Source organism: Onychostruthus taczanowskii, unplaced genomic scaffold (assembly GCF_017590055.1).
Source record: "Onychostruthus taczanowskii isolate IOZ18803 unplaced genomic scaffold, ASM1759005v1 scaffold15, whole genome shotgun sequence".
NCBI classification, from domain to species: Eukaryota; Metazoa; Chordata; class Aves; order Passeriformes; family Passeridae; genus Onychostruthus; species Onychostruthus taczanowskii.
In genome coordinates, this window is record NW_024498685.1 from 3763049 (window position 1) to 3776293 (window position 13245).

General features: G+C 43.5%; 1 protein-coding gene across 6 annotated transcripts in view; it reads left to right on the forward strand.

Annotated features, from left to right (window-relative positions):
- DENND5B (DENN domain containing 5B) overlaps positions 1-8439 on the forward strand; it is a 104113-nt gene extending 95674 nt beyond the window's left edge. For 4 of the 6 annotated variants that reach the window (XM_041398678.1, XM_041398680.1, XM_041398679.1 and 1 more), the window contains 6 exons: positions 329-447; positions 1510-1697; positions 2347-2429; positions 2561-2687; positions 3437-3611; positions 4462-8439. In XM_041398678.1, coding sequence (XP_041254612.1) covers positions 329-447; positions 1510-1697; positions 2347-2429; positions 2561-2687; positions 3437-3611; positions 4462-4645 — 876 coding nt within the window. In that variant the 3' untranslated portion in view covers positions 4646-8439. The remainder of the gene's footprint in view (positions 1-328; positions 448-1509; positions 1698-2346; positions 2430-2560; positions 2688-3436; positions 3612-4461) is intronic. The other 2 variants (XR_005952203.1, XR_005952204.1) reach the window with 2 other exon arrangements.
- The last annotated feature ends 4806 nt before the right edge of the window (positions 8440-13245 follow it).

Here is a 13245-nt window from a genome sequence, read left to right on the forward strand (position 1 = left end):
ATCTATTTCTTCTGCAGAAGCACACCTTTTTATCACCTTACTCAGAAATGTGTAATTAATACTTCTCAGAAATATTCAGAGTGAGTGCTCCCAACAAAGAATGTCATCTCTCCACAAGCTTTTAACAGTTTTATTTCTTTTCTCTTGTCTTGAAATAATTATGCTGCTTTTGCAAATACTCTGTGTGTTTGGTTGAAAATACTTGTTCTGTAAATCAAAGAACTAGAAAACCGAATAAAAGCCTATATTTGACCATATGTGTGCATGTGGTGGGGGTGTGTGTTGTCTGTTCTTTTTTAAATGAAGCAAAAACTGTTACTCATTTCAGTGCCAGAACTTGGGGAAGCTGACGACTGTTCAGATTGGTCATGACAACTCAGGGCTGCTGGCCAAGTGGCTAGTTGATTGTGTCATGGTCAGGAATGAAATAACAGGACACACGTACAAGTAAGCAACAAGTAATAATTTTCCTTGTCTGAAATTCCTGTTGAGTTTAGAGGAAGCAAGAAGGCATTCACCTTCTCCTTAACTCTGATTGCAGCTGATTTCGGTCCCTGATAGGGTTGGTCTCCCCCACCTCCCTCGTTCTCTCATTTCAGTAGCCCTAGTTGAAGTCAGATAATCTGATAAATATTTAATGAGATTTGAATGCAGGATTTTCTTTGCATCTTTCTGAGACAGGACAGATATGTCCTGTCTCAGAAAGTATGGATACTTTTGAAGTGATTTGTATGTTTGTGTCTAATAATTAGATCTCTTGTTTTAAATTAGTGTGGTAAAATTGTGCACAAATCAACTCTTGAAACTCTAAGAACTGAAATGACAGTCTGGGGAAAATATTAACAAAATAAGTTTTGATGATTTCTTAATCTTACATTAAGCACATTCCTGTGTGTCAAAATGTTCTCCTAATTCACCATTGGTTTTACAAAACGTGGCTAAGCAGACAGAGTTTTTTTTTAAAAATGTGAACTCAGAGAACTGCAATTCAGAGAGGTGAGCTCCAGATCTCAAAGTTGGCCACAGTGTACAGGGGAAAGTAGGAGAACATGGGATAAAATGACTGGGTATGGACGTGTGCATGGATTTCATTAGGGTTGTGGATGGGATCCAAAGGTACAGCAGTAAAATGTGAGGTGAGGTCTGAGTATGAGGAGATGTCACAGCCTCAGCTGGGTGGAATTTCTGTGGGGATTTGGTTGTTAATCATCACAATGCTCTTAAAGGCTGCATATAGTTGTGGCTGCAAGCGCAAAATAACTTGGCAGAAAACAAGATGCAGACCATAAAGTACGTGTAACACAAGCTTTGCATATTTCCCTATTTCTAAGGATGCTCAGTTGTGGTGCAGGGGCTGCTCCTGCAGATCTCTGCTTGGTGAGAATTTTCTGGGAGCCAAGTATTCCGTGCCTGTTAGCAGTGTTTGTTGGGTGCCAGCTGTCCCCCAGCTTTGAGACCAGGCTGTGCTCTGTGTGTGGCTGAGCTCTGCTTGTCCTGGGCACGCTGCAGGTTCCCCTGTGGGCGGTGGCTGGGAAAAGGCGTGGATGATGGCAGTCTGGAGCGAATCCTCATTGGAGAGCTGGTGTCCTCCACCTCTGACGAAGAGCTGGGAAAGCAGTGCCGCACCCCGCCCCAGCAGAAGTCTCCCACTGTGACTCGGCGGCTGAGCATCACTTCCCTCACAGGGAGGAACACCAGTAAGTTCTTGCCTTCCTCCCCAGGGTCATAGGGAAGGGGTCAGCTGCCAACTGCTGGGGAAAAAAAGCTTCTGTGAGCAGGAGGGTTCATCCTGAAGCAAGGCTTGGTGCAGAGCAGCAGCCGCAAGCCGATGAGCTTTTCCTGCCTTCCCTGGTTGGTGTTTGCCCTGTGACGTACATGTTGCCTCTTTCAATGTCCCCTTTTGACTGTTGAGAGATAGTAATCTCTTTCTTTGGAGCATGGAGATATGAGGGAGGAGGAGGCAGCAGAATTTGCAGTAGCTGATGCTGCTCAGCCTCCCAGCTCACTTTGCAGTCTGTGGGAAGACAGGCCTCTCTGAGGGCAGCTCAGAGCTTGATGTGGCTGCTGTGAGCTGCCTTCTGGCAAAGCTTATCTCTGCAGGGACCCTAGGGCACATCGACCTCACATCCCTAAAATTAGCTTTTATGAGTAACTGCACTTGGCTGCAACAGGACACGGGACTGTGAGGGTCACACGAGGCGTTCTCTGCTAAAGCACAGAGATGGGACAGTGTAGATCCTATTCATACGTCTGTCCAGCTCCTGTAAAATTAGAGGACATGAGTGCTGAAATGTCAGGCAAGCAAAGATTAACCTTCAGCTAGTCTGCTCTCCCATCATTTCACAGAGCCTAATGCAGGGCAGATCCAAGAGGGAATCGGGGAAGCTGTGAACAACATTGTGAAACACTTCCACAAGCCAGAGAAAGAGGTAATTCCTACTTTTCATTACTTGCCTGCCAATTTTTATAAACAGAAATGGCACTAAAGTACCAGTAGATATACTGCCTTTAGATCTGAAGTTTCTGGCATCCAAACTTACCTGCTCTCCCTTTTCCACAGAGAGGGAGCCTTACCATTCTGTTGTGTGGAGAAAACGGTCTGGTTGCAGCACTAGAGCAGGTCTTCCACCATGGATTCAAATCAGCTCGCATTTTTCATAAGAATGTCTTCATCTGGGATTTCATAGGTAAGCTGGTAGATGATTTGGAGGAGAAGGTTTAGGGCAAAATAACTCCTCACATGCAGACGTTGGATCCTCATCAGCTAGGGTGCCATTTCTCCTGCCAAGCACCTGCTCCAGGTTGCTTAAAGTCAATGAGAAACCTGATGGCAGATGAGAAGTACTAAACTGTGTAAAAGAGTGTGAGTCTGTGCAGAAATGTAAGAGTTCCTAGTCCAAACGCCTGCTTTTCTGAGAGAAACAAGCTAGGCTGCATGTTTGAGTAAAGGAGCAATCATTGTTAGGGGGAGAACTAGGAAAGGGCAGGGAGTGAAAGGTTTGGATTCCTGGTTTAGGAGAACTCTCCTAATCATTGCACTGGTGATCCCAACCTGTAGGCCTATGTAGGGGTAATTTAAGATGTACTTCCTCCCTTAGAACAGGCTTGCAGGCAGAGATGCCCAGCCTGAGGGGAAGTGCTTACTCAGAAAAAGTGAAAAATCAATGCTGATGGTATCACTTACAGTGAAACCATTGAGGGGTGCTCTAGTGCTGCTCCTTGGTGTTACCTGTGTTAGACATCAACCAGACTGACCAGTGCTATGCCATGGCAAAGGTGGAGGTGACCACCTACCTGTGGTCTTCAGAGTCAGGAATTCATAGATAAACTGTGGAATAGCTCTCAGCAGGTTGGTTTTTTAAGGATTCCCTCGTGTGATTCCGTGTCACAATGAAGTGCTTCTTCTCACTGGATTCTGATGTTCTCCCTACCACAGAGAAAGCTGTTGCTTACTTTGAAACCAGTGATCAGATTGGAGACAATGAGGAGGCCCTTTTGCTTCAGAGATCTTCATGCAAAACTTTCTGTCATTATGTCAATGCCATCAATACAGCTCCAAGGAACATTGGAAAGGATGGCAAATTCCAAATCCTGGTTTGCCTGGGGACAAGGTATCCAACTGCTCTTCATTATGTGTGTCTTCTGGCATGAGACTAGAAGAATATTTTTCCACCGTTGTTATTACCTTTAATTTTCCATTTTAAGACATCTCACACCTATCTATTATCCAGTACCTATTTTAGGCAGCTTTAGTTCTACGTCAAAAATTGGAGCAAAGAAGCACTAATAATACATGGCTAGTGTCTAAACTGCTAAAAATGTTTTGAGCTTTTTTATAGCTGTTAGCTTGACAGTCATGTGTATGAAATCTGTCTTGAAATGCTATTTTTGATGTACTGACTTTGGGAATGCAGAGTTCCTTTTCAGGAGCTGATGAATTTCTAAATCCTCATTCAATTGCTTGTGAAAATGGGGTGCCTGTTACAATTTTGACAGAACTGTTCAAGATGAACCTTTCTTTCCTAATAGGGTGCTTTCTGTCTTGCACTTGGGGAGGGGGGTGGGAGGGTGGGACTTAGTTTTATTTTGGAGGGTAGAAGTTGGTATATCTAGAAATAAGTACCATTTTTGTCTTATCTGTCTGGATACTTGGAAAACCAGTTGGCAAATATTCTGTCAGATTTTCCTTGAGTTTTAGTTTCCTTGTTCCTGATCTGAAAATGTTCCTGAATTCTTACAAATGTCCAAGTCTGCTAATACCTTTAAATTTTCATTTCTACAGTAGGTAGTATTTTACTAACCAAATCAAGGGTTGCGATTGCACAGCAAGCTTGTACGTGCAAACAACACCCACCGCTCACCAAAAGGGGCTGCATGTTTTGGGTTGTGCTCTTGGGGAGGAATTCCAGTGTGATATCTTGGTACTTGGTGCTAAAACAGTTCCTGTCCTGGCCTTTTCAGGGACCACTTGCTGCCTCAGTGGATCCCGCTGCTGGCGGAGTGCCCGCCCATCACGAGGATGTACGAGGAGAACGCTCTCCTCCGGGACCGCATGACTGTCAACTCCCTTATCCGAGTGCTGCAGACATTGCAAGATTTCAACATCATCCTAGAAGGATCGCTCATTAAAGGAGTGGATGTTTAGCATGGCTTTGCTGAGAACTTCATTGCTCCTTTCCCAAACAAGCAAACCACAATTGGAGACCTGTCAGGACTTGAATGCCATGGTAGTGCACCACTGTAAGGCAAAGCTACTGGTGGAAGCAGGATTGGGAAGCTCAGTTTGTGCCCGATGGGGACTGGCCTCTAAAGCTGCAGAAAGCTAAGATGCAGTATTGTAGTTTATTTGAAACAGAAATTTAGTACAAAAAATAGAGTATTTTCATGTGTTAGATGTGTGTAAATATGCTATCTTTCTTTAAGAAATTATATTACTCTAAGAAATTTTTCTTAGAGTGAATGTTCTTGTTCTGACTATGAGTAGCTTAAACCCAGGGGAAGGACTTGGGGGAGGGAGGGAAGGACCAAGGTGGGAAGGGATGCCGCTACTTGCTTGCGAGGAAGAAGCCAATTAACGTGTAAATACAGTGCAAACTCAGCAGGGCTTTTTTCAGGTATTGCAAATTAATACAGCAAATATCCTTATGTAGCCATTGTGATCGTGTCACTCTTGGAAATGCTGTAAGCATATGCTGGTCTACCCTGCTGTACATGGTCTCTCTTAGTTTGTTGTTTGTTCAAAGACTCACCTTCCCATGCATGGAAGTAGTGAGTTGCTTTTTTTTTTTCTGTAAGGTCTTTTGTGTCACTCCTGTTGATCTCCAAAAGGGGAGACAAGTGTTGGAATGCTTAAACACTGGAGAGAAGGACTGCTGTCAGCCGGAGAGGATGAGACACCTGTTGAAGCCTTGCTGCTGCAGCCTGAGATGAGGAATGGTGGCTTGCGTGACTTGCTCAGTGTGTCCCTTCCCTGTCTAGATGTTCTCATGATTCTCCCTCAGCCACTTTGTGTTGTGGATGACCTTTTTTTTTTTTCCTCCTGATGAAGAATTTGGTTTATGCCAAATTCTTGCTGTACTTGAGAAGAATCATTGCTGTAGAGCAACAAACACTGCTGTTGCTGTGCTACCAAACTGTATCAGCAGGCTTTGAAACGCTGACAGGTTGTGAGTCTTCCTTTATCCTGCAGAATGAGTGATCCTAGGGGAGTACAGGATCTTATCTTAGATGGCTTTTTTTTTTTTTTTAATTATCCAGCTACAAAAAGAAAAGGAATTAAAGACATAAGGCAAAAGGAGGAAAAATAATCTCACGCTGGTATTTTGAGGCTTCTCTCCTACACTTTCCAGTTAATATGTTACTAATACAGTGCATATGTGGAGATACAGTTCTTGATGAAATGCTGGGAGCAACTGTATGGTACAAATTGAACAAGAGATTATATCAAAATCACCTTGTGAATACCATGCAGCAAATACAGAGTGTATTTTCCATTGTTGTGGATGGGAGTTGGAAGGGTCTGATGACACAGTTAGCTTCACCTGATTTTAATTTTTGGAAGTTAGTTTAAATACAGGTTTTTGTTTTCACTTGTTTGTTCCCTACAATCTTGGGCCTTTGGTCAGTGGATTCTTTGGAGGTCTCACTGTCAGCTGAGGCTTGGGAAAGGCCCCTGACTGGTTCTGTAAGTGTGCTGCCTTGCACTGTGCTCTCAGGTGGCATCAGGAGGGGCTGTGCAATGGTGGACAGTGGCAGGTCTTCTTCCTTGTCTCCCATCCCTCTTTCCACCATAGTGTGCACATGGTAGAAAGAGGGATGGGAGATAAGGAAGAAGAAAGAGGATGAAAATTAGGGTTTGCTTTTCTCACCTGCCTTTTGTCAAGCTTCTCTACTTTCCTGTGGTCCCTCTGCTGCTCAGAACAGCACTCAATTCAGTGTCAAAGTTTCATGTCAGACTCCCAGCCAGAAGAAAACTCTTCATGTAACTCTGTTTCTTTGGGGAGTTTTATGTTATAGAAGTCTTTTTGTTTCTAGGAAAGAAGTAAAATAACACTGTCAAGGAGCCTTCCATTTTAATGAGAGTTCCGGCTTTCAATAACCGTTCTTTCCTCCTGAGCTTGTGCTTCCTTAAACTGACTGAACTCATCCCAAATACTGCAGGCAGCACTGCCATGTCACTGCTGTGGGTGTGAGTAACTAATGTAAAGGCTGTGAATGTTGTCTGAGTTAGTAGCCAGAGCCCACAGCTGTGTGACATCTCTTACATTTCCAGAAATGTGAAATTTGGGGTGTTAGGATTTTCTGTGTGGCCAGGCATGTCTGCTTAAAGTCAGCAGACAAAGCATGACAGCCCTTCAGCAGCAATTGAAAATGTGTCCCTGTACTTAACTCTATCAATGAATTATACATTTAGCACCAGAAACCATGTGGCAGCATTATTTGGTAATGACTGCTTAGGATGTTTTGATTTCTATTACAACTCAGGCCTTTCATGTCTAATGACTGCTGTACAGGATTTTTTCACACCCAGCCCAGTCTAAGTGGCTTTCATTTTACTGAAATAACCACCTCTTTAGTCCTTGGATTATTCACAGCATCATCTGCATTTGCAGGATGGATGTTTCCCAAAGTACATTGCTGCAGACTTCTCCAAAAGCCGTATGACTGGCGCAGTTGTAACATTCATCTGACGTGACGCGGGTTAAGTGCAAGCAGGATAAAGGAGAAATGCACCTCTAAAGGTCATTCATTTAAATTAATAAACCACATACAGAGAAAAAAGGCAATAACTACATTAAGTCTTTCTTAAGTTAAAAGGAGTCAAAACCTGAGAATTTTTAAAATTCAGATCAGGGCCTTCCCCCATTTCTGACTACATTAAGAAACCTTTAGCACTTAACACAACTTCACCTCAGCTTTTTCAGCAAGTGTTGACTTGTTTGGTTTTGTCAGGTTTCACATCATATTAATAATAATAATACAATAAAAACTATGTGTGTCTCATGTTTCCTTGTAGGCAATAAACCACCCCAAGATACGTTGAAAGGGGCACAGCTGAGTGCCTCAGATTCCTAGAGTAGTTATTTGACAACCTTGGGAGAATGGTTCTTCATAGTGAATTTTTATTCTACTGTGTATGATTTTTTTTTTAATGGACTGCTTTTGTTGATTGGAAACTGTGAGGTTTTTTTCTGTAAGGTTTACAGAAATTATTCTACCCACTAGAATGGTGAGAAACCCATCAGGATTCTTCTAAGCTAACACAGCTTTTATTTCAGTGTTAAAGCACCTTCTTTGGTTGAGAAAGGGAATCTTGGAAAAGACCAAAGCTCTCTGGTATCTGCTTTGTAAAAAAAAAAACAAAAAAATTCCTATCCAATGCCCATCTTGGAATGTCTGAGTTTGCATAGTCCAGTTGTACTAACAGCCAGCATGGTAACTTGAGGGAGTCAGAGAATCTAATGCCTCACTGTGTACAAAATGTGTATTTATAATTCTCTGAAATAAATGAAGTTGTACTGTTTAGTGAATAATCTCATGTTTATTCCAAGTTGGTTTGTGAAATTAGCTATCATTGTTCAAACACAATTTTAGTGGTTTTAGGGTAGTTGCGCGGCAGGTTTGGGAGAATTCCTGCTTTCAATCAAATGAAGGTGCGCATCGTGAGGGGAAGTGTTGTGTGTTACACTTGAAATGTACAAATGTGCCCTGTATAGCTTAAAATGATTCCTAAATGTCTCCATTAAGTATATTTTGTCTTTACATTATTACTAATGGAATAAGAACTGGATTATTTTCAAGACAACATTAGTAAAAGTATTGTTATATCAAGCACTTTAACATACACACCACAAACCGACATGGGTTTTTCAGGTTTTGAAGTACATTGAAATACAGCTTTTCATGCTATGTCCTTTACAAATAAAACTGTGACAATAATGGTTGGTGTCACTTTCTCCTTGCAGAGGAACCAAGAGATTTGGGTCTCAAGCTGAGGAGCTGATCTGAGCCTGGAGGGAGCAAACCAAACAGCGATCCAGGCGTTGGTGACTCTGGTACTGGGAACTTGCTGGAGCAAAGCTGGGGAGAAGGGGGTGTGAGGGACTGTTCCCAAAATCAGCCCTTCTGCCTCCCCAGCACAAAGGGAGGCAGAGACCATGCTGAGCCCAAGAAGCTCTCTATTCCAAGGCTTGGGTGGAAAATGTGGTTGATTACAGGGAAGAAATGGGATCACAGTGAAGCTGAGCTCTTACCAGGGTGCCGTTTGCTCGGCAACTGGGATTGCTTTGCCCTTGGTATCTGGAGGAGTGGGGAGAAGGAGGATGGGATTAACTTGTAGCAAAGGGTCTCTTTCTTCTCTTGATATGAGTTGCTCTGATATTTGAACTCAGGGTTAGAATGCTGGGATGAAGCTCGTGCTCTCCAGTCTGTCAGGCAGCATGTTGTGGAAGGAGGAGGTTTGATGGATGAGAGAGAGATGGATGCCTACAACAAAAAAGGTGCAAAGAGAAAAAAAGAAAAGATAGTGAAATGCCCTCTATTCTAAGTTGGACTAGATTTTCAGAAATTTTCCCCATGTCCCTCCCAGCTTCAGATATGCTGGAATTGGCAAAAATAGGAGAATTTTTGGAAACTTTGATAGTTTGAAATGCAGAGCCCTGCATGAGTGTGTGCATGGCACGTCTGAGGTGCAGCATGTCTGTTCATTTACTTGAACTCTCTGCTTAGAGAGGCAGAGAATCTCAGGAAAGGACTGAAGGTCTCAGAGCTTGGGACCATAGATGTGGAAATTCTGAAATATATTGTGTGAGATACTGGTGCTTATCAACATTATAGATGTGAATAAAATCTACAGAGCTGCTTATTGCCAAATATCAGTGGGTGGCCATACCTTTCCACCTCCTTACTAAATGTGTGTAAATTAGAGATAGTGAGGTCTGACATCTTAAAGGCAGTCAGTACTTGAAGTAGGGCAGAACTAAGCTTGTCCAGGTGAGCAGGTGCAAATAACTTCCTCTCCACTGTGCTGTCATTGATGCAGTCTGGGAGCACTAGAGTGTTTTCTGCAAAGGAGGAATAGAAGAAAACTGAGAAAACTGACATGGGTAGGAGTTGAAGTAGCTCGTCAGTCTGGTTTGTTCCTTTCCAGCATTTTGGGTAGGCTTGTTCAATAAAAAAAAAAAAAAATTAGTGTTCAGTGAAATGGTGAGTGAAACTGCTTCTCTGTCTGTCACCCCATCAGCTCAGAGGCTGAGGCTCCTGTGGCTGCAGTCAGGGAGCATTTCATTGCTGACATTCCTGATTTCTCTCCTGCTATTCTGTCAGCCATGTATGCTGAGCTGTTTGGAGCCCAGCACAGGGTGTGAGGGGAATGGGAAAATTCCTGTACGGGTCTGCTATCTGGTGGCTGGTTATGGTAAACTCTCTGCTGAAGCCACTGCAGAGCTGATTTGTCAGTGGGGAGCTGCAGTGGCTCTGCAGGGAGGCTTGACACTTCACAGGGCCCATCTGCATTCCCTGTAGACCTCACAGGGCATCTCAGATCCTCTGAACGAACTTCCTCTGTCAGAATGTGACCAGGCCAATTATTTTTGCCTTGAACCAAGCCCACCTTTGTCCTGAGGGGAGGGAGGGAAAAGCCTTAGGAGGAACCACAGCCAGCGCCCCTGATCTTTACCCACAGTGTATTTTTCATGCTGAAAAGGAGCTCACTGCTAGGTGGTCTAATGACTACCTTGTTACCATTCAGTAATGGATTCAGTGGGGTCCATAAATGTAAAATAGCTGTGGTTTGTATAAGAGAGGCTCAGGTGTTCACACCAGTCACTGAGTATTAGAATAATCTGTAAGAGATGTCCCCATCTTTACACAGGACTTTCAGTGGCAGAGTTTCAGCTGCTCCCATGGCCAGCTTATACAAGTCTAAACTAAAATTAATAGCAGCCAGATGTTGTATTTGGTGCTCTGCAATCCTTGCATTCTCCTGCTTTCAAAGAGAGGTTTCCACAAAGGCTGGTGCTAGCCTAGGAAAGCCATTTGCATTACCCTGCCCCTGCAGCCAGTGGGAAGTGATGGCCTTGCAAGGAGAAACCTCACCTAGCTGCTTTTAATTATGCCTAAAGAAGTCCAACAGAGGCAGCTTGCCCTTGGAGGCTGTGCAAGCATTAATCTTTATGAATATTCCCACCAGCGCTGTCCTCCTGACAGAGTTCATTCCTTCAAAGTCACCCAAGTGATACATTGTGGTACATTTACATATCACAAAAATAAACCGTTTGCAAGAGTAAAATCTGAATGTGATGGACTCTGGCAGTTTGGGGTTTTTTTACAATATATTGATAATTTAGATATCAATTTTAGAAGACAAATTCCTTATTTTTCTTATCGGAGGCACACAATAGAGACCAGAAAATGTGGCTTCGATTTCTAAGTCTCCCTGACTTGCCCCAAGAGCTTTAAGCAATTGCTTGTGTCATATCCCATCTTGCAGGTAGGGAGCTGATGTACAGAGTGGGGGGACTTTGCTGCAGGCAAGGAAAGATTGTTCATCCTTGGGGTCAGCAGGTGCCCCTGCAGCATCTACTGGTGTGTGACTGAGAGCTGCTTTTCAGTGCTGCTGTGACAGAAGTGCCCTGAGGTCTCATCTGTGCTTAAATCCAGTTTAAAGGCATTGGTGAAACCTGTTGATTTGTGGTGTTCTGGGCTTGCAAGTCTGTCAAGCTGTGTGTGGTTGGAGAGTTTTGTAATTGTCCAGACAGAAGAACAGGCTTTCTTCCTACTTAGCTACAATACAGGAATTATGGTTGCTATCAGGAATGTGATTAAGCAGTGCAGAAATTCATGAAAATCCTTACTTGGCTGTTGTGTTGGGGATGGCAGTGGTTCCCTACCAAAAGGGAGGAAACATATTTTGCAAAAGCACCTTTTCATGGCTTTTCATCTTGAGTCCATAGGTCTTGTAGGAAGTACAAACATTCATTAACATCGAGTTAATCTTGTCCTCTCTCTGCCCCACAGCCTGTCCCTGTTCATTGCAAACCCAAATAGATCATACCAGATCCACCACACCTGTACCAGAAAATGCAAGGTGGAAGGGCTGTAAAGTGCTAGGGAAAAATTTCCAATAGTAATCAGAGGTGGTCAGTATGGCTGAGAACCATCTTTGGTGCTGTTGTTTGGTTGTGGGGTTTTTTTTAAAGGCGTGGATTCAATTTCAAATGAACTGGGAAATTGTCCCAAAGACTCTGTGCTTCTGTACTTGAGCTAGTGTGAACTCTTCCATGAAGTCTCCTTAGCCTGTTTCTTCTGCTCAGTGCTCTCATCTTAGTTCATCTGCTTGCACACGTGCAGCTTTTGGACTGTCATTACCCCATGAGATAAACAGAATGTGCTCTAAGCTGGACCATGCAATATGAGCCCTCCAGCTCAGAATCAGTGTGGCTTCTGGCTTGCCTGAGATCTGAACTTCTTGCAGATGGTTTGTGGTTCTTCCTGTATAAATAGTGTGAAGCTGGCTAGAAGTGGGTGTGGTGCACAGGATATTCTCCCCCAACCCATAAAATTGCTTAAAGAAAAACTTCATTCAGGGAATGTAAGTGGAAACATCACCCTATGGCTCTGCCCAGCTTTCATGTTCCTAAAGCTGTGAAAAAGTTTCCGTTCGTGGTAACAGGAATATGGGAGAACTAGGAAAAACTTGCAGGCCAGAGAAGCTATTTCATTCGTCCTTGGGATGGACTTTGTTAGAAGAGAATTTCAGATGTCAGCAGGAATTTGTGCTAGACAGGGGTAGTGTGGGTAGCTGTGTTCAGTGAGAAATAGGATAGCTGCTCTGGGCTTAGTCATTTGTGTTTAACTGGCACAATGCTAAAAAGTGAGGAATGAACTAGCTGATCTTCAATTCAAATGTGTGTCCTGGAAGTGCAAATACAAGTTGATCCACCATGGCTTGCTGAAGTCAGTGAAAGTTCCTAAAACTGATGAGTTTAGACAGGCATTCATGAGCAATGTAGTCTGCAAAACCTATTAGTTTGTGCACAGAAGAGAATCAACCTTCTTTTGGGAAAATAATACAATGACTGTTGTTGTTGCTGCTGCTTTCAACACACAATGTTTATTAGCACAGACCCCGTCTTCCACGTAAGAGTTGGCTTCTGGATGATCTCAGCATTTTAAGTACAAATAGTTATCTCTGTGAAGGGCCAGGCTTGTGCTAGGGAAGATATTGTACAGCCTCGTGTTAATCTCTCCAGTTCAGAGAGCCTGGGAGAGAACAGTGGCAGGACACAGGCTGTGACAAGCAGGACACTGACGGTGAAGGCTGCTGGTGTTGACTCTGGGTAGAGCTGTGAGCAGCATGGTTTGTCTTATCACAAAGTGCAGGATGTTCTAGATAGACCCCCTTCAGCAAGTGGGGGCAAATCTGAGCCCTCATTCCCCGGGGCAGAGCAGGAACTGGCCGTAGAGGACAGGCATGTCCCTTTTGTCCCCTCCACAGCCACTCCAGGCTCTCGTTTTCAGAAACATTTTTCAGCAGGATGCACACATCCATCTTTCACCTGCACTTGGCCTGTAACCAAATTAAGTTTTCCTTTGACACTGGAAGTTAAATCTGTTTGCAGTGGGATCAGCTCCTGCGAGTATCCAAAGTGTTGGGAAGTTTTCATCAAAAATTGGTGCAGGGCTACCAAAATGCTGTGCATTTTGCCAAGTATTGTAAGCCTCATGCCTTGTCTGGTTCATCAT